At 38.0% G+C, this 23,973-nt stretch overlaps 1 protein-coding gene across 3 annotated transcripts in view; it reads right to left on the bottom strand.

Moving 5' to 3' along the window:
• The window catches only part of LOC115260992 (uncharacterized), a 576,828-nt gene that overhangs the window by 89,640 nt on the left and 463,215 nt on the right, over positions 1–23,973 (bottom strand). For all 3 annotated transcript variants that reach the window (XR_009995597.1, XR_009995598.1, XM_062842280.1), the window contains exons 6-8: positions 17,137–17,496; positions 16,128–16,616; positions 15,884–16,039 (exon numbers count right to left, since the gene is read on the bottom strand). Coding sequence is in view for 1 of the 3 variants with exons in the window: in XM_062842280.1 (XP_062698264.1) it covers positions 15,884–16,039; positions 16,128–16,616; positions 17,137–17,496 (1,005 nt within the window). In the remaining 2 variants the exon portion in view is untranslated. The remainder of the gene's footprint in view (positions 1–15,883; positions 16,040–16,127; positions 16,617–17,136; positions 17,497–23,973) is intronic.

Here is a 23,973-nt window from a genome sequence, read left to right as displayed (position 1 = left end):
GTTTGTATCGCAGCGCCACCTATGCGGTGAAATTTCGAACTAATGTCCAAATGCAATTCAAAGAGCATGTAAATCCAAACAACTTTGCTGAAGACACCAAATTGATAGAATGCATCCACAAAGTGCTATAGCAGTTTATAATTGACCCAGCGGGCAGTGATGGCAGAAAAAGTCATTTTCAGCATATATTTCGATATACCTCACTTTGGAGCATAATAACTTTTTTTGTGAGCATTTTAGCACCCTGCTGTCTTCGGCAAAGTTGTAAGGTATATCATGAACTATACTTTAACGGGTTTAGTATGATGACTTTAGTTAAATTAGTAGATGAAATAGGAAAAATACAAAAAAGCACGTTTTCCCATACGAATTTCCATACAAATTTCAATCGCGATGCGCAAAACGTAGGCGTAACTGATCCCTCTCAAATTTTGGCCAGTTGTTAAGGACCCCAAATGGAGTCGAAAAAACCTTGATCTGACAAAAATGTTCCGATGACCCACCCTACTGTACACACAAGAAGAAAGCGTACTCGCCAGATTCGGTGACACGACCAGATAATAAGACAAGCTGTTGCATTTAGTTTAGGAGTAGTTTTCGAAATTCGGCGGTTTTGACACTTATGTGACCAGCGTCACTTTGTTAGAAAATCTACCGTTTACTCTTTCTTAAAACTGCTCTCAAAAGGGCTGTTTGAACAAGAATTTGTAAAAAATATTGCATGTGTCATCAATAATTTCGTTGTTCTGCCAGCAAATGCCAGAACAGTGACAATGATAGGCTTTGTAAGAATAATTGGTTTGATAGTCTCAATTTTCAAACACTTGTTATGATGAAAAGGAATGCAATAGTGCAAAGGGCGCACTAGAGAAATGTTACCTTTTCTGCGACAAGATGCGGTTTAATTTCCACATAATGCTTTTGATATAGTTGGTTTCAAATTCTTGGCGGTAGCAACTTTCTTCTTCAGATTTACGAATTTTGCGAAGACTTACACACAACTGAAATATGGCAACACTAAGTAATACATTTCATCAAAATGAAATTTTCTTTATCATCTGTAAAGAAGAAAATGTTTTCGAAATTGCCAATCAACTAGCACAGTTTAAACAAATTTGTATTGAATATCTCATGGTTGCGACGAAGCACTATTCAATTTTCACACAGCGCTCATAGTGATTGACACTTGTGTCCCGGGATTTCGTCCTAAGAAAATTATTCTTTCACTCCTGTGGGACATTTTCGTAGCCCTTACAAGGGCTGTTTTACTACAAGCGCGATCAGCGGTGTAATTTTGTTGGCTTCTGCAAAGCTGCCCAGACGCCCGATGAAGCCAGCATGAAGAAAGTTTGCCGCTCCTACCGCACCAGAGCTCTGATCCGGTGTGAACTGGTTAGCAGCCCCACTGGTACAGCGTACAGCGATGCGAAGACGACTAGCAACAGCCAACAACCACCGTGCCCGGCTAGCCAAAGCATACTGAAGGGAGAAGCAAACGGAGAAGTCTTCCGATGCGTTCCCCTCGAGGTGTGAAAGAATGATGAAAGATAAGAAGAAGTTTGTGTGACCCGGCGTCTTTCTTGGAAAATTATTCGGTTCTCTCTTGTGGAAAATATTTTCGAAGCCCTTAGAAGGGCTGTTTAAATCTATATGCTTATGCTGAACAATAATTGTTCAATTATTGCGTACATGAGGTAAAATCCAATAGTTATGAGCGTTTGCTTTGCGTGACGGGACAGCAAGCCCTCGCTGCTGCCGTGTCGTGTCAATTTTGCCGTGCATCAGTGTGAACCGGTTGGTGGTGGCTCCAGTAGCACCGCGCAAGACGACGATGCGAAGGTAAACACACGAGAGCGGAACCACCGGCCGACAACCACCGCGCTTGGCTTGCCAAAGCATACTGAAGGGAAAAGCAAACGGAGAAACTGGCTAGCTGTCCTCCGATGCGTTCTCTTCGAGGTTTCACGAAAGAATGATGGAAGATGAGAAGAAGACAATAACTTATATACTAGACGGCTGTACGGCAAAGAGGTTCAAATTCCCCTCTCGCACGTGATTGATTAGATGAAAGAGGGGTGAAAATTAGTGATGCCATACAGATTTTTGCACAATGCATACCAATTGCTTTCGAATTATAATTATCTCATTGAACTTTTGCAAATCGATCAGCACAATTATAATGTTTAACAAATAATTTCTATAAATCATGCAAATTTTTCGGCAAAATTGTAAAGAACATTTAAGAATTTTGCGAAGACCTACACACATTGAAATATGGCAACACTGAGTAATACATTTCATCAAGATGAAAATTTCTTCATCATCCGAGTTGAAGAAAATGTTTATCAATTGCCAAACAACTAGCACAGTTTTCGCACATTAAATTTTGAATTGAATAGGGTATGTGTTCCATCAGTCATCTCACGCTCCCATATTCATCCTATTCGAAAACATGCGATTACGGCACCGATTGATTCCGTTCTTTTTGTTTTCATGCGTGCTCACTTCTAACAAAAAATACAAAAATAAGAAACAAAACAAACAGCGCTTCAATCCTTTGTTTTTCGTAGGATGAAAATGGGAGCCACATGCTTAATAAGGGAACCAATACCCTATCTCATTGTTGCGACAAAGCGCAGTTCAATTTTCACACAGCGCTCATAGTGATTGACACTTATGTGTCCCGGGCTTTCCTCCTGAGAAAATTATTCGGTTCACTCCCGTGGGACATTTTCGTAGCCCTTTCAAGGGCTGTTTTAATTTACTTGCAGTATTTCTGCAAGCGCGTTCCATAATTTTGTTGATTCCGATGTTGGCTTGTGCTGCCCGGACGCCCGATGAAGCCAGAATGAAGAAAATTTTCGCAGATCCGATCCGGTCTGGTTGGCGGCCCCACTGGTACCGCGCACGGCGACGCGACGACGACTGGTAAAGCAAGTGGCAACAGCCGACGACCACCGCGCTCGGCTAGCCAAAGCATACTGAAGGGAGAAGCAAGCGGAGAAACTGGCTAGCAGTCCTCCGATGCGTTCCCCTCGAGGTGTCGCGGAAGAATGATGGAAGATGAGAAGAAGACAATAACTTATATACCAAGCGAGAAAACCCAAAAAATGTGCTCGCTCGTGATTGGCTGGATAAAATTAAAACATAGGTTCACTTTTCTGCAATTTTCAATAGTTTGCTGTTGAAAATCAATAGTTTTCTCTATTTGACATGAAAGGGACATAGTTTTGCGATTGTTTGATGGCAAAATTTTAAAAATCGGTCAATAAATGGCTGAGTTATTAGCGTGCAAAATCTTTCATAATTTCGTGACGGTCGCAAAATTTAGATTTTCATTTTACACCCGGTGCCGTGGTACAGTACCGTACCTTCCCCATAGACGTAGTTTACGTCAAAAATTGTTTTCACGCACAGCGCAATTCTCTCAGAGAGCCTCCGTCAAGGCGAATGGGCGATGATGATGATGGCGGGGGAACATCGTACCGCATCAACGAAGCTTCGTTATTGGCATCGGACTGCTCGAGCCAACAAGGCGATGTAAATGCTAATCCCTTTGTCTCCCTTCACCCTGGTGCTTCTGCAATGGACACCAACAGTAAATCTGTTTCGACGTCCCCCCGCCTCAAGGCCTACCCTCCCGACTTTGGCGGGCCATATGTTGTTTTCTTCCGACCCAAAGGCAAACGTTTGAACACCGTTCAAATCAGCAAGGATCTGACTAAGCGGTATTCTTCCGTTGTCTCCATTGACATGGTCGGTACAGCTAAGCTTCGAGTGACAGTAGGCGACCGAAAACACGCTAATGAGATTGTGGCCTGCGAGTTGTTTACACTTGAGTACTTCGTTTACCTACCAAGCGCGTCGATAGAGATTTCGGGGAAGGTCGCCGACGCATCTTTGACCTGCGAAACGATCATGCAAGGCTGTGGTCGTTTCCATAACCCTTCTCTTCCTCCTGTCCAGATACTGGATTGCCGGCAACTGCATTCGGTGTCCCAGGAGGGCGAGAAGAAGGTTTACACACCATCTGAAGAATTTTCTGTGACCTTCTCCGGATCTGCATTACCAGATCTGCTGGTGATTGGCAAACTTCGGCTACCTGTGAGGCTGTATGTACCGAAGGTAATGAATTGCATCAATTGCAAGCAGCTGGGCCACACCGCCCAGTACTGCAGCAATAAACCTCGCTGTGCAACATGCGGGGAGAGACATGTGGACGGTGCGTGTAAAACGCCGCCCAAGTGTGTTTATTGTGGCAGCGACCGTCCACATGATCTGATTGATTGCCCAAGGTACATACAGCAGAAAAAACATCAAAAACGATCGTTGCAGCAGCGATCACGGCGAAGCTACGCCGAAATGCTGAAAAAAGCTGCCCCGACCGTTGAATCCCGTAACATCTACTCGTCTTTATCTCTCGATGATCAGGGCTCTGACTCTGAGGTCGGGGACGGGGTTCCCTTTGTTTTCAAGGGTGAAACGAGGAAACGGATGAGGCTCCAGAGACCCACCAAAAAACCTCGGAATCTGCCTAGCAGCGACCCCCAACCCACCATGACAAATTTGAAGAGTGGTAAGAAAGCCACAAAACGTTCCCCTCCGGGATTCAAAATCCAGGACGAACGAGACTTTCCATCACTCCCGGGAACATCTAAAATCCCAGATGTCCCACGTTTTTCGAATTCTCAACCGGAAAGACAGCATTCGGAGCACCAGGAGCAACCTCAGGGTGCGCCATTGTTTACGCTCTCTGGCATTGTAGACATCATCCTCAGCTTCTTCAATGCTTCAGACTCCGTGAAGAACATTGTAAAAGGACTTCTTCCTTGCGTGACCCCTCTTTTGAAGCAGTTGGCTTCTAAAATGCCCCTCCTTGCGACAATCGTATCTTTCGATGGCTAATTTAACCACCGAGGTCGAAGATACGATTTCGGTTCTACACTGGAACTGTCGTAGTATTACACCGAAATTAGACGTTTTTAAATTTTTAGTTTACAATTTACAATGCGATGTTTTTGCACTATCCGAAACATGGCTGACACCTGATGTAACCTTACCTTTTCCCGATTACAGTGGTTTTTCGATTTTGTCACGGTTCTATTTAATCACGCTCCATTATATCACGCTCGATTCTAGCACGGTATTTTTTTCGATTTTATCACGATATGATATTTGATAGAAATATTTTCGAGTACATATTTCAAACTAAGTGGGACATATGAATTGTCATAAGTATGCTACTTTTGCACATTAGTAGCGTTCGTTCACCAGTTTTGGTCAGTCTAAGGGAAACCATTCCTAAATAAAATACCAACTACAGGTCGGACTCGATTATCCGGAGTCAGGTTCTGATGACTCTCAAACATACAGGGGATGGCCAAAATGTTTGGGATAGGCAACTTTTTTTCTCTCACAAAAAAAATCAACATGCTATAACTTTTCGTAGAGTGCATCAAAAAATCTCAAATTTTGACTGTTTATCAACCTGTTATATGTGCATCACTGGTACAAATTTGTGCTCGATTGATTGAACTTTCGCAAAGTTATAACCGTTCGGGTGAAACACTATTTTTTGGACAACTCATTTTTGAGCTGTCATATCTCGGAAATTAGTGAACCGAATTGAATGAAATTTTGAACGTACACTAACAATATACAGATGCTTCACAAACTATTAAAACATAGATAGTTTTTGAACGTTGAAAAAAGTTATCATGGATTGACACTTTTTGGATTTTTCTCGAAAAAAGGTATTTTTTTTACGTCAATGTCAATACATTTTAGTGTTGTTGTCCAAAGATTTTCCACTTCTGTTCTCAAGTTATCTCTAATCAGATATATTAGAGCCTATTTGGATTGAAGAAGGAACACATTTAGCAATTTTTGTATGGTATTGTAAATTTGACTAATTTTCCTCTATATGGGTAAAAATTTCAACCCGGTATAACTTAATTCGTCGTGAGAAAATATTACATTTTATAACGTTGTATTATGTATCAATATATTGTTCATAAACGTTAAAAAATTCATTCAATTTGGTTCACTGGTTTCCGAGATATGACAGCTCAAAAATGAGTTGTCTAAAAAATAATGTTTTACCCGAACGGTTCTAACTTCCGGAAAAACTATTTAATCGAGCCCAAATTTGTACCAATGATGCACATATAACAGGTTGATAAACAGTCAAAATTTTAGATTTTTTGATGCACTCTAGGAAAAGTTACAGCATTTTGAATTTTGTTGTGGGAGAAAAAAAATTGCCTATCCCAAACATTTTGGCCACCCCCTGTATATCTGGGGAACGGAATGCTCTATAAAGCTGAAATTTTGAAATTTTGTCAAGCCAACTTTGATTAGTAATCAGTCAAAATTTCAGCTTCTTACATTGTTTCGTTCGCGAGATATTATTTTGGTAAGTGCCAGAACCCGACTCCGGATAATCGAGTCCGACCTTAACCAATATGCCATAATGAAAGGTTTCAATCTGTATCATGGCCAAAACTAATGTTTCTACCCTAAATGGTTTCAGTGACAAAGGTGATAAGGGGTTTCAGACCGGGTACTGAACTTGATTATCTAGAATCGCATTCTAAAACATCTCAAATATTTACCTAACAAACGAAAAGCTATATAAAACTGCAATTTTAACTCATTCCAATCAAAGTTGGTTTGATAAAATATTAAAATGCAAGCTTTAAATAGAATTCCGTTCGCAACTTCATGTAAGTTCAGGAAGATTCATAGCATAACAGAATCCAAAGATGTTCGTCAGAATAGACCATTAAAATCACTTAAACGGCTGTTATGAAATGATCAATGATCAATTTTTACCATGCAAATATCGACAGCATGGATGTCATAACTTAAATAATACTCAAAACTGAAAATTCTACTCATTGCTTGCTCACTGGAGGAAACTATTGAGTGCCATTTCAGACTTAATGCGTTCCATTTCATGTGGCTCTATTTCGTCTTCACTAGTTAGTTGAGGCGTTTAAGCAATATCTTCACATTGCTCTACAATGCAGCATAAATACAATCTAGGATGACTTCTTTATTTTTATTGACGGTTGCTGATTTTTTTTTCAAAATGCTACTTGAAATTTTCAATATCCATTGCGTGGTTTGATGTTTTTTATTTGATTTTTTTTGTATTTGGGCGTATTTTGAGTAATAAAACACTCGCAAAAAATATGTTTCAATTTTATCACGCTCCAGTATATCACGCGATTATTTTTTTTATTCGTGATATAATCGAAAAAGTACTGTATAATATCATTCGCCTTGACCGATCCGACTCTTACGGAGGGGTGCTTCTAGGGATCAAGAAGCAGCACTCATTTTACAGAGTCGATTTTCATCCGATGACAGGCATTGAAGCCGTCGCATGTGAGGTGACTATCCGAGGTAAAACCCTCAGTGTTGCCTCCATATATCTTCCACCGAGAACTGCAATATTTCGCAGGGATCTCGCCCACATCTGCTCGGTTATGCCCGAGCCTCGGCTGCTCATGGGAGATTTCAACTCCCATGGTACAGGCTGGGGGGAACTGTACGATGACAGCCGTTCAACGTTGATATATGACCTCTGCGACGACTTCAACATGACAATTTTGAATACCGGAGAAGTTACACGAGTGGCACCTCCAGCTCAAGATGGCAGCCCTAGAAACAGCCGATTAGACCTCTCAATCTGTTCGAGCTCACTATCGCTGGAGTGTACATGGAAGGTTATCCAGGATCCTCATGGTAGTGATCATCTGCCGATTGTTGTTTCTATTTCCAATGGGTCACATCAACCTCCATCTATCGACATCGCCTACGATCTCACCAAGCACATTGACTGGGAGAAGTACGCAGAAGCAATTATCGACGGTGAACAATCGGTAGAAGTCCTTCCACCGCGGGAAGAGTATCAGTTTCTATCAGAACTGATCATCAGTAGTGCGCGTCAGGCACAACGTCGACCAGTGCCAGGTCCGTCGGTTCGCAGGAAACCCCCCAATCCGTGGTGGGATAGTGAGTGTACAGAAATATATCGCGAGAAATCCGCGGCGTTCAAAGAGTTTCGGAAACGCGGTTCGGTCGAAAACTTCAAGCGGTTCGCTTCCCTTGAAAGCAAGTTCAAGAACTTGATCAAGGCGAAGAAAAGCGGTTACTGGCGTCGGTTCGTCGAGGGTTTGTCGCGCGAGACTTCGATGAGAACTCTTTGGAACGTCGGTAGAAGAATGCGTAACGCGTCGTCGGTCAACGAGGATCGAGAAAGCTCTCCTCGATGGATCCTCAAGTTCGCAAAAAAAGTTTGTCCAGATTCCGTGCCCGTGGAGCGAATAATTCGTGATGTTTCCGACGATAGGGACGACATGGATAGGCCGTTATCAATGATTGAATTCTCACTTGCTCTTCTTTCATGTAACAATTCCGCTCCAGGAATGGATCGAATCAAGTTCAACTTGCTTAAAAACCTCCCCGACGTCGCTAAGAGGCGCTTGTTGAACTTGTTCAATCAGTTCCTGGATAACAACATCGTTCCGGATGATTGGAGACAAGTGAGGGTGATAGCTGTTCAAAAACCCGGGAAACCCGCGTCGGATCATAATTCGTACCGTCCAATCGCGATGTTGTCTTGTCTACGGAAGCTGTTGGAGAAGATGATTCTCTTTCGACTGGACAAATGGGTTGAATCGAATGGCATGTTGTCAGACACACAGTTTGGTTTCCGCAGAGGCAAAGGTACGAACGACTGTCTTGCGTTGCTTTCTTCAGAAATTCAGCTTGCCTTTGCTCAAAAGCAGCAAATGGGCTCAGTGTTTTTGGATATTAAGGGTGCTTTTGATTCAGTTTGTGTCGATGTTCTTTCCGACAAACTACACGACTGTGGCCTTTCCCCAATTCTTAACAACTTTTTGTATAATTTGCTGTTTGAGAAGCAGATGAGTTTCGCTCATGGTGACTTGACAGTTTCACGAATTAGCTACATGGGCCTCCCTCAGGGTTCATGTCTAAGCCCCCTTCTTTACAACTTTTATGTTAGAGACATAGATGATTGTCTCATGGAAAACTGCACGTTAAGGCAGCTTGCGGATGACTGTGTTGTCTCTGTAACGGGATCAATAGCAGTCGATCTGCAAGGACCACTACAGGATACTTTGGACAATTTGTCTACTTGGGCTCTCAAGCTGGGTATCGAGTTCTCTCCGGAGAAAACTGAGATGGTTGTCTTTTCTAAAAAACACAAACCGGCAAAGTTTCCGCTCGTTCTGATGGGTAAGACAATCACTCATAGCATGTCTTCACAATACCTCGGCGTCTGGTTCGACTCCAAATGCACCTGGGGGAAGCACATTGTGTATCTGATACAGAAATGCCAAAAACGAATCAACTTTATGCGAACTATTACCGGAACATGGTGGGGAGCACACCCGGAAGATCTGATCAGGCTGTACCAAACAACCATTCTATCGGTTTTAGAATACGGTAGCTTCTGTTTTCAAGCCGCGGCGAAAACACACTTGCTGAAGCTTCAACGGGTTCAGTACCGTTGCCTTCGGATCGCGTTAGGTTGCATGAACTCGACTCACACAATGAGTTTAGAGGTACTTGCTGGTGTACAGCCTCTGACAGACCGCTTTGCGGAGTTGTCGTTTCGGTTCCTCATCCGATGCGAGGTTGTGAATCCGTTGGTCATAGAAAACTTCGAAAAGCTGCTCGAACAGAATCCCCAAACTCGTTTTATGAGTGTGTACTACTGGTACATGACGCTGGAGGTAAGCCCATCTCCGGTTAACACCAATCGTGACAACTTCTCAGACTTCGACAGCTCCTCTGTGGATTTTGATCTCTCTATGAAGGATGAGATCACCGGTATACCGGAATCTTTTCGTTCCATAGGTATTCCACAAATTTTTGCAAGTAAGTTCGGGCATGTTAGCGGGGCCAGACAGTTCTTCACAGATGGTTCCAAAACCGATGATTCGACTGGATTCGGTGTCTACAACGAATTTCATAGCGCCACCTTTATGCTTCAAAAGCCATGTTCGGTATATATTGCTGAGCTAGCGGCTATATACTACACCTTAGAGTACATTCGCACTCTCCCACCTGAGCACTACTTCATTTTTACCGACAGTCTAAGCTCTCTGGAGGCTGTTCGGTCAATGAAACCGATGAAGCACTCAGCGTACTTCCTGAAAGGAATACGCCAAGTCTTGAGTGCTTTGTCCAAACGCTCATACATCATCACCATAGCTTGGGTCCCTTCACATTGCTCAATTCCGGGCAATGAGAAAGCGGACTCTCTGGCTAAGGTGGGCGCTAGCGAAGGCGATATTTATGAGCGTCAAATCGCCTTCGACGAATTTTTTTAATTGGCCCGTCAGGAGACCTTGATCAGCTGGCAACACAAATGGAGAGATGGAGAGATGGGTAGATGGTTGCACTCCATCATTCCACAGGTATCGAAGAAGCCATGGTTCAAAGGGTTGGATTTGAGCCGCGATTTCATTCGTGTAATGTGTCGGTTGATGTCCAACCACTATTTGTTGAACGCACATACCTTCCGTGTTGGGCTCTCAGAAAGCAATCTCTGTGTCTGTGGCGTGGCTTACCAGGATATCGAACATGTCGTGTGGGGATGCAATGAGTATCGTGAGGTCAGATCTGAGCTACATGAAATTCTCCGGGTCCGAGGAAAACAACAGAAACCCGTTAGAGAAGTGTTGGCAGGACTTGATTTGGAATACATGAACCTGATTTACCAGTTTTTGAAACGTGTTGATGTCAGAGTTTGATGAAGTACGTTCCTTGTTTTCGTTGTCCGCCTTTTGGTTTTGTTGTTCGCCCCTGTCTGTCGTCACCCCCTTCCGTTTGTCCTCTTCTTGTCGTTTTCTACCGATAAAGTCCTTTCTTTTTGGTTCCGTTACAGATATGGACAATTTGTCCCATCAAAGTTTTAGTATAAGTTAGCAAATAATTTAGTTTTAAACCCATAAATCCGTCTTTCCCATTTTTTTTCTTCAATCCTTAACCTCGAAACAGCCGCGAGTACTTCGGCTTCCCAAACTAACATAGTTTTAAGGCAGTAATAAATTGTAAAATGTATAACCATTGTAAAAAAACAAAAGATTTCAGCTCAGTTATGCCCATGTGGCGCCCGAGCCTTCCAAATAAACGAATAAGTAAAAAAAAAAAAAAAAAAAAAAAAAAAAAAAAAAAAAAAAAAAAAAAAAAAAAAAAAAAAAAAAAAAAAAAAATTCCTAATTTCATTGAGAATTTATTTTCATACCTGTAGGTAACTAAGGACACAAAATTAATTAATAAAAAAAATACACTTCCGATCAAAAGTTTGAGGTCATCCCCTTGAAAACATGAAATTTTTTCAGACCCAAACCTTTCAAGAACCCAGGTCTTATTTAAAAGATAATAAGTCAAAGAAACTTTGAACATGTTTTAGTTTAATATTGTATTCAAACTTGACCTTAAGTTGACAAATTTTCAAAAATATCAATCTAAACTTACGACAGTGTCGTTGGTAATTGGATCGATCAAATTTTAGGATAAGAGCGGCAATACAATCTCTTTTCTATTAGTTTTCAACTGCTGTTTGCCAAGCTTAGTTTATAAAATCAAATGTTTATGCATTTCTTAGCAGTAAGCAGTAAGAACTGCAGAAGTTCCAGCACTTGTAAATCCTCCTGGAATTTCAAACTTTTTCAAAAGCACGAGCTGAAGGTGTTATGCTAGACATATATTCCTGGAGAGAAGTTTCGGATGCATTTTTAGGTAATCTTGAAAATCTAGTAGGAAAGTCTTTGTGAAACTTTTGTAAGCAATTGCAGCAAAAATTCAAAAGTCTGTCAGGAAGTGTCTCGTACTATTCTGCAAAAAATATGAATATGTACAATAAGGAAAATCCCTTGAAAAGAACTGAAATAATTCCAACAGAACTATCGTGGAATAGTTTTAAAGAGAAAATAAAGTAAGGCTGATACAAATTTAATTTTGACTTTTTGTCTCCCCCCCTTCAAATTTTTTTGACTGGATTTTGCATTTTGAGGGAGCAGATAAAAAAATGTATCCAAATATCGGGTCTTGCTAAAATTCTTTAACAAATCCAATGAGTTTTTAATACTTTTCAGATTAAATTCTTTATTATTTTTATCCCCCTCCCTCGACCAGCCAAAGATTTTTGGGACAAAAAGTGAAATAAATATTTGTAACGACCTAATGTTGGGAAAAATTGACAAAAAAAAACCCCAAGAATCCCCTCAAACAAATTTCTATATTTGAAAAAGCACATGAATAAAACCTAAAATACATTACACCAGGCAAAAGCATTCCCAGCAAAATAGACAGAAGGAATTTCCAAAGAAAATTTGCTGAGGAATTCCTGAAGGAATTATAAGATATACTTTTAAAGGTATGCTACTTAGTAGCTTTTCCCAGAGCAATTGCCGAAGAAATCTCGCGTTTAGTATCATACAGGCGTATCTACAATGATCGATTTCTCTTCATCGATTTTCTCTTCGGATTATTCCGGGAAATACGACCAATATTCGGATGATCTCTCGGTGTGCTTCAATAAAGGACGACTAGGACTAGCATCTTAAACAACACAAACAACCGAAAAAGATCTGCCGGCCAAGTTATTAACAAAAGAGAAAATCAATGAAGAGAAATCGATCAATGTAGATACGCCCGTATGATACTAAGCGCGAGAAATTTCTAAAGAATGTCACAAATAAACCAATATAGTCCGGACAAATTCCCAAAGGATACTTTTTGTTTATGAAATAAATGTCAGCTTTCCAAAAGAATCATCAGCAGAAAATCGTAAGGCAATCGCCAAATAAATTTAAAACGTATTATCACAAAAAAAAACAAGGGAATTGCCGATAGGAATAATCGATGACGTTATTGAAGAAACACCCAGATTAATTCCTGAAGGATTTTGCAAAGGAATCATTGATCAACTTGCCAAAGATTTCCCAAAAAAATTTCTGTAGAAATTCTCAAAGATAATCCTAAGAAAGCATTGAAATAATTGGAGAAATTTTCCAAGGAGTTTTCAAAAGAGTTTTTCAATTTTTTGCAAGAGAAAGGCTAAAAAACTGAAACAAAATCCGAAATAATTTCTAAAAAATTTTCCGAATGGATTTTCCCAAAGTTATCGAACGGTTTTTCAAAATAAAATTTCGAAGAAATTGCACAAGAGGGTTAAATTCACAGTAATTTTCCGTCTGCAAATTATTTATAAACTCTTTTTCGAAAATTTATTTGAACCATCCTTCAGAAATTTAGTAATTTCTTTAGTAGTTTTTGGTGATTTATATCAATATTCTCATAGACGTTCCTCGGGTGAGTCTTTCTGCAATAACGATAAAATTTTTCACGGTGAAATCTTCGAGACTGCTTCAAAAATGCCCATAGATATTCTTATGGATTTTTTTTTTCATGAGTTCCATTAAAATTGCTGAATTTTCATCCAAGCATACATAAGAAATACATAAGAAATGCAAAAAAAAAACAAAATTACCTTTTCAATGGAATTGTCAAAATTGCCAGAAGAACAAATGAAGAAATTTCTCTGAACGCAATATTGAAACCGTTTTCATACTAAATGGTGTCATCAAACGGTATTTTCCAATCAAATGCAGACGAAAGTTCAAGAGAATTGCCGAAGGAATTTCCGAAATAGTTTCAACCGGATTTACTTTTTTTTTGTTTTTTTTTTGATAAATGCACAAAGTAGAAAGACCCTTATAACACAGCGTAACAAAAAATAACTTTTTGTCTGTCTCAAGAGCAAACTTATGTGTCTCCGAAGGATTTTGGGCCGCTGAATCCGAATCCGGGCTCAGATTTGCTCTAACACGTCACAATTTTTAGCTATACCTCAATTTATAGGGAAAAATATGCGATTTTGGGCTTTTTTGACTGCAAGCCATTAAGCAAGGAAATATTTTTTTTAAGCAATCAAAAGGTTAATTGGTCAATTAACATCTAAATTAACGACTTATGCAAAATATTTCGTTTTACCAAATCGAATTTGATAGTTTTAAGCGATTTATGTTAGGTATGATATTTCCCATACAAGTAACCCTCCAAAAGTTGCATGCAAGTTTTCATACTAACATAAAATGCTTAAATCTATCAAATTTGATTAGGTAAAACGAAATATTTTGCATGAGTCGTTAATTTAGATGTTAATTGACCAATTAACCTTTTGATTGCTTAAAAAAATATTTCCTTGCTTAATGGCTTGCAGTCAAAAAAGCCCAAAATCGCATATTTTGCCCTATAAATTGAGGTATAGCTCAAAATTGTGACGTGTTGGAGCAAATCTGAGCCCGGATTCAGATTCAGCGGCCCAAAATCCTTCGGAGATACATAAGTTTGTTCTTGAGACAAAAAAATGTTGCGCTGTGTAACCAATGCGATAAGCGTACGGATAAACAGCATAACAAAGCTGAGGCTGACGGGTCCGATTCCTGTTTTGTCCAGAAACTTTTCTTGAAGGAAATTTTCTTGACTCACTTGGTCTAGAATATACATGAATGCAAAATGCTCATTCACAGAGGAAGCTCATAGTTTATAGCTGTGAAAGTGCTCATGTAAAACAGATGAGAAGCAAGCTTTGTTTCAGTGGAGATGTTTCACCAAAAACAAAAATGCACGTTAATATAAACAAAAAAAGCAGAAATACTGTAGAAATTGGCGAAGCAATTCGCATTATACGACTTTTCTAAAAAAATACTAATGGAATTTGCTCATAAATTTCCAAAGAATCTGTAGAAGTAATTTTCAAAGGAATGATCGATGAAATCTTCAGAAATTACAGAACTACAGAAGAAACTACCAGAGGCATTTTCCAAGATAGTCCCATTTAAAAATGACAAAGAAATTATCAACGTAAATGAAATTCAAAAGGATTTATCACAAAAGCAATTTATATTACTTAAAGCTGTAGCTATGTTTAAGTGAATCCACAAATGAATATCAAAGAATTGACTGCGAAAAATTTCAAAGAAATTGCCAAAGAAACGTACAAAATAATCAGAAACAATGTGGAACAACGAAAACAAAAAAAACGAATTTCCAAAGAAGTTTTCCAGGAAAATCCAATGCGACTTCCAAAGAATTGTTCAAAGGAATCATCAAAAGGATTTTCAAACAATTTGTTAATTACCAACGAAATTTCTTGAATTTTTTTAAAAGTAATTTTCACAGAAATTGGCAAGGGAACTTTCAAATTACCAAAAAAGGTCGAAAATAAATAGCAAGAAAAACATGTCAAATAATTTTCAATCAAACATCAGAAGAAAGTTTGAAAATAATTGTCAAAAGGAAATCCTTAAGTCATTGCCGAAGAAATTTTCAAAGAATTCCATTAAAATAAAATAGCTCCAACAAAATTATCGAAGGTTCTTAGGAAACAAAGCAAAAATATCAATGAAATTTCCGATCAAATTTCTAAATAATTTGCCAAAACAGAATTAGAATTGTCCGACGTAATTATTTACTCTAAAATAAGTGAATCTCTCTACAGGCACATTCTTTTTAGTTTTAGAAATGGATGTTCAGCTGGTTTGATGTGCGTTATCGTTGATTTTTCTAGGAAATTTTCAAATATTGAAATCGATTCCACATCCATATCATTTTGCTTACAACAATCACTAATTATCCCTAGATTCGTTTTCAGCATTGCACAGAATGCATTGGATCACAGTTTCCCCGTCGATGACCATGCGCCTCCACCTCCACTTATTGACTTCATTCACTTATTACTTCTTCAGCTTACCCGGTGCTCGAATTCATCCAATACCCAATCCATTACCCTCTCTACCATTGAGGACACCAACCATAGAAAACCCCCACTTACCTTATCGTGGCTTTCCTCCAGCTCGATGATCCGGAACTCGAGCAGTTCATTCTGCTCGCGCAGTTCGTGACTCTCTCGAAGCAGATTTTCCTCTCGCTGCACCAGATAGTCGATCCGTTCGGCAAACTTGGCTCTCTCCTGCTGAGCTTGCGCCGCCTAAAAAGCATAAACAAACCATTAATCTCTCCTTATGCTCTTGGATCCGATCGTGGAGAGTCTCCGGCTGAGCCGGACTAACACTGACCTCCATCAACTCCCGCTCGAGATCGTCGATCTGCTGCTTGGCCTTGCTGTAGTCCGCACTGAGCAGATCGTACTTGGCCTGCATCCGATCCAGCTCCAGTTTGATCTCCTTCAGTTGACTTTGGTCCCGCAGCAATTGCAGATGGTTCTGGTCGTCGGCCGCCGGTTGAAGGTGGATGTGTGCTCGCCAGACTTCCGGCGAGTTGGGACAACCGGTGGGCTGCGGGCTAAGCGATGGCGGCGCCGATGATATGGCAGAATCGGCATCCGATACGGAGGACAACTGTCTACCGGCTGTCATCATGGGGGGTGTTGTGTGGGGGTTTGTGGTCATGGTTTGGACTACGACACTTGGTTCGCTGCTGTGGGTGCTATTACTACTAGGGGGGCTGGCGTGACTGAGGACGTCTCCGTCGTTCAGGTGGCTTACTAATCTAACAGAAGCATGCAATTCGTCGTTGTGAGCTTCCATTGTTCGTGATTCGTGTGGCTGAAAATTGAGGAAGAATTAGAATCGTGGTTTTTCATAACAAAACAGGAAGGCAATTGAAACGGTGAAGCGTTGAGTTGACTGCTCGAGTTGAATGTCACAAGATTTTTAGACACTTAATTATAGGAATATGTGGCATGAAAGATAAAAGATGTAAACGAAAAAAAAAAATAGAAAAAAGAGCACAAAAGTACAAGATAATACAAATAAGATCAATTATATTGAATATAAGATAAAAATAATCAGAAAATGCAAAACAATACAGAAAAAAAACGAATAGAAGATTTTTAATACAGCATAGAAGAATATAAAAGAAAGAAAATAGAAAGCAGAAGATAGAATATATAGTAAAAGGAATATACAAAATCAAAAGTTATAAAATAAAGACAAAGAAGTGGAGAAATTAACAGTAAGGGTTAACATAGAGGATAGTTTGAAAAGTTAATAGTTGATAGAAGATAATTGACTCTTATGTCAATCGACTCGTGACAAACGCGAAGCTCAACCGACCGGAACTTACCTCAGATGCACCGTCATCATCGCCACACGTCGTCGTTTCTAATCCTAAGGTGGTAGTGCATGTATTAACAAGTTTCGTTGCTGGATTATAGCTAGTAGTAGGGTGACGACAGTCTATACTGCTGCTGCTGTCACCGCCAATGTTGCAGTGCGTCGTCGTTTCCGAAGAAGGAGCGATTGGTAATTGATTGTGATTGGAGTTGAGGGTCGTTGACTGCTGCTTGGCCGGGGCTGCTACCGGATCAGCGTCAGCATCAGCGTTCTGTTCCGGCTCGTCGCAGACAGACTGGATGCTACTGTGGCTGGTGCTCTTGCTGATTGTTCCGCTACATGACGATTCGGACTCACGCAGTTTTCGCATCTGGATATTGGGACAAGAGGGCGAGAGAGAGAGAGATGTAAAGATGGGAATTAGTGCTGGTTTACTTTTCGGGTTGCAAACTCGAAAGCATTTTAATGGTTAATTGACCAATTAATCTGGCTTATGGTGTTGGAATCACTTCAACGTCTTCATTCTGATGGCCACTTTACATGGTGCATCTGCCATTTCTATCTCTTAGCTTATTTATCTTCTTATGTTTGATTTAATGTGGGCTACTTATTTTTTTTATCTTTTCGTTTTTTTTTCGATAAGCAACTAACAAAAGTGCTTTTTACCTTTCCTTACCATGCCTACACAGGCATGGTCTCATGAAGCTTTTTGAACTCAGGCTAAACCTACACTCTCTACAAAAAGCTCTTTGGTGAAATTGAAAACTTTTTTTCTGATACGCGAGAGTAGTCTTTGTATTTTTAAATTCTTGCGTTCTCATAAATACATCAAAAAATTGCCTTTCTTAATCGATTTGGATCCCACACACGAGTCAGGAAAATCTCTTTTGTGGTCTTTGAACTCTTATTGCGCCCTCAATAATTTTTATTATTTTACTCCTTGTACTACTTGTTAGTCTTTCAAACTTTTATTAATTTCCCCTTTAACCACAAAAACATTATGAGTGGGATCTTCCAGGAATTCTGCCAGAGATTTATTTATTTATTTATTTATTTGGTAAATTCATGTAACATAAGGCTTGCAGCCTTTTAAATCGCTACAATTGGTAGAAATCGATTGACAATTATGCCTCCATACAATACAAAAATCTACAATTACATATACTCCAATATATACTAGAATTATACTGTTAAAAACTGTTACAGGCTCCTTTTAAAGTTCACTATTGAAACACATGTTTTGATATTTAGTGGCAATTGGTTCCAAAAGACAATGCCTCTTGCGAACAGAGATTGACTATAATACGAAGAACTATGCTGTGGAATTAGAAGATTTCTATTTCTATCAGATCGCATTGGAGAAATCTTGGAAAACAAATATTCAGGCTTTTTCAATTGCAAAATTTTGAATATTAATACGCATGACCTAAATCTGTAAAAATGTGAGAAATTGCAGCCAATAAGCTCATTATGCAGATGACTTACTCTCGAAAATCGGTTCAAATTATAAACATATCTAACGCATGAGTTCAATGCAAGTCTCATCTTATCTAACGAAGCAGCAGATGCATTTAAATTAATGAAATCAGCGTAAATGAAGTGGGGTAGAAGCAAGGATTTAAAAAGTTGAAGTTTAATGGATGAATTAAAATGTTTGGTAGCTAAGTTTATTTTTTTAGACACCCATAGACTTTGCCGCACTGCGAATTAATCTGATCATCCCAACTTAAATTAGATGTCATAATTATTCCTAAATTTACTACACGATTGACAAACTCAATTTTATCTCCATTCAACATCAAATCAGGAAGTGTTAAAGGGTTCCGATTTCTATTTATAAGCATTGCTTTAGTTTTAGCTGAATTAATGGGTAGTAAGTTTCGCTGAGACCAATCAAAAATTCTTTGAAGGTCGTGATTGATTCGTTCACTTAATGAAGCAAAATTATTGGGATCTAGTTCGCACAAATATATTTGAACATCGTCAGCAAAGAGATGAACAGAGCAATAGCGCAAAGTTGTAGGTAGATCGTTAATAAAAAATGAAAATAACAATGGTCCCAGCACTGATCCTTGAGGAACACCGGATAAAATATGTTCAAAACGAGATAGATTACCATTGCACAAAACAGCCTGGGATCGATCAGTTAGATAGGACCGAATCAGTTTAGTTGCTTCATATGAAAATTGAAATACCTCACCTAACTTCATTAACAGTTTCCGATGGGATACGCGATCAAAAGCCTTCGCAAAATCTATCAGTAACAAAATAGCAACACCTTTTTTGTCAACGACTTTAGCTATATCATCGTGAACCTTAATAAACGCTGTATTGGTCCCATGATCCTGCCTAAATCCCGATTGAAGTGGGTGTAGAAAATCCATTTCTGATACAAAAGTAGAAATTTGAGTTTTTAAAAGCTTCTCTAAAACTTTAGAAAGGGCACATAATATACTGATTGGCCGTAGATTATTAATAGAGTTAACTCTAGGTTTCTTTTTAATTGGGATAATTTTCACTGCTTTCCAACCTCTCGGAAATTTTGAACTAGATATAATAGTATTGAACAAATGTTTGATATATGGTAGTATAAAATGTGACATGATTTTGATGAAAATAATTGGAATTCCATCTAGGCCTACAGCAATTGATTTTATTGAATATAAAGCTCTAATTATTTCGGTATCGTTCACCGAACGAAACCTAAACCCTTCCGAAACATGTATCATTGACGGTGTCGATGTATTGTCAACTGTAAAATTTGCGGTGAAGAAATCATTAATTTCATCCCCAGAGAAGTCAAAATTATTTTCAAAAGAATTAGTCTTAGAGACACCTAGCTTTTTTACATTAGACCATAATTGCCTACTGGACAATCTTACATTAAAATTATTAGAATCATGCTGCCGCTTGGCATCACGTATTAATATGTTTACTCTATTTCTCAATCTTTTAAAATGCAATTCATCAGAAGAATTTCTAGTACGCTTCCAGTTAGAATATGCAGTATCTCTATCAACAATAGCAACTTCGATGGCCCGGTTGAACCATGGATTACTTTTGAGTTTTTGCTTCCGTAGTGGTATGAACTCATCATGTAAAAATTTCAGACGATTATTTAAAATATCCAGTAGAATATCACTATCAGTAATTCCAAAGAATGGAGTCCAATCAAAACTATGAAATCCATCATGTAAACGCCTCGCATTGTAATTTTTATAGTCCCTATATGTGATGGGCGTTTCGTTAGTCTTGCTGAAGCGTAAAGAAGCAAAAATTAGATCATGTTTGGATGCAAATGGCATTGAGACTTGGTTTAAATTAAACACAATTTCAGGAGAATCAGTTATGAATAGGTCTAGTAAAGAACAGCCACTGGGATAAAAGTACGTTGGCTCGTTATTAAGACATGTGCACGACATAGAAGACAGTTTATCACGAAAACGATTTGATCTATAGTTATATTTTAAGAGATCAGTATTAAAATCACCAATAAAGAATGTGTGGTGGTATTTTACGGTAAATTCTTCAAGATGCCCACTTAAAATCTCAGAACAATCGTTATCAGGAGGATTATAGTACAAAGCCAATAGAAAATAGAGATTCGTGCAAAAAAAAACAACATAAAATTTTTCAGAAATTATACCAAGGATTCCTCTTGAAATTCTCGCAATAATTCCTTCAGGGTTGCTTTCAAGAAATCTTCCAAGGATTTATTCGTAAACATTTTTCAGGGATAAGTCCGGGAATTCCTATTGAAATTCCACTTGGGGTTTCTCCAGAAATTTCACAAATATTATTTTCAAATTTATCCTAGAATTTCTTTTGAAATTCTGTGAGATTTTTCCACAAATTTGTCCACAAATTGCTTCAGAAATTCCCCTCGATATATGATTAAAATTTTTCTTGGGATTAGTTCAGAAATGTTTTAACCTATTACCTTTTTCACCGACACCGTTTTTTCAACGGATTGTAAAAGAAATAAAGAAATAAAAGAATCTTTCACAAATTTTCCAACAATTTCTTTAGAAATTCTCCAAGAACTCTTCCAATAATAACGACAATAATTTATTTGGAAGTTTTTCTGGATACTCCTTAAGTTTTTCAGCAGAAATTTCACAAATATTTTTTAAAGAAAATCTTGCATTTTTGGCTTCATAAAGTCCTCCAGTGATTCTTTTAGAAGTTTATTGAGTGTATTAATAACTTTAAATATTGATTTGGTTTTTTTTCGAACGGATTTTTTTTTTATACTTCAGTGATTCTTCCTGGGTTTACTGGGAAATTTTACAAAAGTTCATTCAGAGATTCTTGCAGCGATTCCTTCAGAAATTCCCAAAGGAACGAATCCTATCAAAAAGTCTTCCAAGTCTTTCCAGTTGGAAATATTCATCAGAAATTCCACTGGAAAAAAAGAACATATTAGAAAATCTCACTTGAAAATTGTTTTAGTATTTATTAAACGATTCCATCAGAAATTCTTCAAACAATGTCTAAGAAATATCTCAAAAGACTGCTTTAGAAAACTTTCCATTGATTCATTTAGGCAATCCAGAAGTTTTCTCGAGATTTCTTCATAATTTATTGAAAAAAAACCCTGAAGTTGTGTTTTTTAGTATTTTATTAGATTTTCATGGATTTTATTTTTTTTTTCATTTTTCAAAAACTTCTTCCACAGATTCTTTCAAAAAACAAACAAGGGATTTTTTTCAACATTTCTCAAAACATTCTGTCATTAAATTTTTTTGAATTTATTTTGATATTTTCTCAATTAATTTCTCCTTGAACTCCTCTAGGGATAGTTTTATAAACTAATCGAGGGAATCTTTCAGAAAGTCTTGCACTGCACTGGTTGCTTCAGAAATTTCTATGAGAAATTCTCCTGGAATTGTTGCAGAATTTGCTTCACAAATTTCTTCGAAGATTCCCTCAGATTTTTTCTTTTCAACATCTGTTTTGGATAATAGTCCAGGGATGCCTGAAAGTGCTTCCAAAATTACTGCATAGATTAAAAAAACCGATATGGATTCCTTTAAAAGTTATGTTACGCTTATAATTTTCACAGAAAATCAAAAAATCAGAATTCCTTCAAATTTTTCAAAAGTTCTATTCAAAACTTTTCCGGTGATCTTTTCAAATTGCATCAGAGATAGATAATGAAATTCCTCAAAGTTTCTTCAATCCATTCTTATTAGTTTTTTAAGGAGTGTATCGGAAAGTAGTTGAAAATGTTCAGGATGCTCTATTTCGAAGCTGGGTTGGTCTTTTCATTTCGGTTCTTCTATGAAATCTTCACAATATAGTTAAGTTTAGAACAGCTTGGAAAAAATTGGAAAATGTTTAGTATTATTGAAAACATGGTTAAATGAATACACCTCACAAAATAAAAATCTGCACAAAATGCAATTTTGTTAAGATTTTTCAACATTTCAAAAATGTGTAGTGAATAAAATTTGTACGATAAAAAATCTGGAAAATATTGATGCTTGTTAACAGTTATGTACATATAACATATCATTCAACACCGACTTTCGTAATTCATATTTTCGATAGAAAAATCTCCTATATCTACAAAATGATCTATTCCAAAAAACGTATATTTTTTGGTCAAACTTTGAAGCTCTGCTTTTAATATAAATAAATAAAATAAAAACAATAAAAAGTGATTTTACACAGAAATTTTCTTATATATAATAGTTTTCTTTGAATATTTCAATAATGCCACAAAGATTGTTTCAGATATTCCTCAAGGGATTCCGAAGAGAACTTCTTTTGAGATTTCTACAAGATTTCAGCAGACCAAGGATAAGAATACTCACTAGCAAAGAGTTACACTCACTTGCTGTTTTCTCAGCTCAGGAGCGTGCAATCAAGAAACGATGTATGGACAATTTTTGCCTTGTGATTTTGTCTAAAAGTTTGCCGAACAGAGTAGGGGTCGCGCACGCATACCGAAGACGTGAGGGAGCTGCAAAGGCAATTCTCCACGAGGTGAATGTAAATTACACTCACCTCGTGGAGAGTCGCTTTCACAGCTCTGTCACGTTTCTTGATTGCACGCTCCTGAGCTGAGAAAATAGCAAGTGACAGTAACTCTTTGCAAGTGAGTGTTCCCATCCCTTTCAATCAATCAATCAAATGACATTCCTTCTAGAATTTACATTTTTTTTAGAAATCCATTGAAGTCTGCTTGAGGTATTTTTGAAAAAGTACTAATTGTATGGAAATCTCGGCAATTAAGATTGAACTATATATGATGGAATAATACAGCTATGTTTTAAACCCATAAATGTTCTGTGCCTATAAGCATAAGTTTTTTGATGACTCTTAAAAAAATGCCTGAAACTAACTGCAGCTTTTCGTTGCCACTTTTACAGAAAAGTTATTTTTTATGACAATAAAAAAAAACTCTTAGATCAATTGCAGGCTATTTAAAAAAGGTCACACATTAATTAATTTGAAGATTTATAGGAACTTTCATCGAAATATGTTGGAACTATCATAGAAGTGCTTAATGAACATTATTTTCTGTAAAAATCAGCAATATATTTGTAGCAGAGCTCCTAAAGAAATTTCAAAATTTCTGGTTATAATCATAAAATTTCAAAATTGAGAATATGTAAATGACCTGATGGGATGGTTAAAGCACGTGATTACCACACCGAGAACCTGGCATCGAATTTTGACAGTGAGGTAAGGACTGTGGATTTCAAAACGAACTAGTCCAGTACATAAAGTTAAAAAAATGATAATATTCGTGTAGAAAATCAAAGAACTCAGTAAAACACATCCTTCCCGGAAATTTACTGCTGCACTTTGCCTGAAAATCTACTTGATTACTCTTCTA

The sequence above is a fragment of the Aedes albopictus genome, chromosome 3, assembly GCF_035046485.1.
Source record: "Aedes albopictus strain Foshan chromosome 3, AalbF5, whole genome shotgun sequence".
Lineage (NCBI taxonomy): Eukaryota > Metazoa > Arthropoda > Insecta > Diptera > Culicidae > Aedes > Aedes albopictus.
Note: the sequence above shows the minus strand (reverse complement) of the source record. Positions and strands in the feature narration are given on the sequence as shown.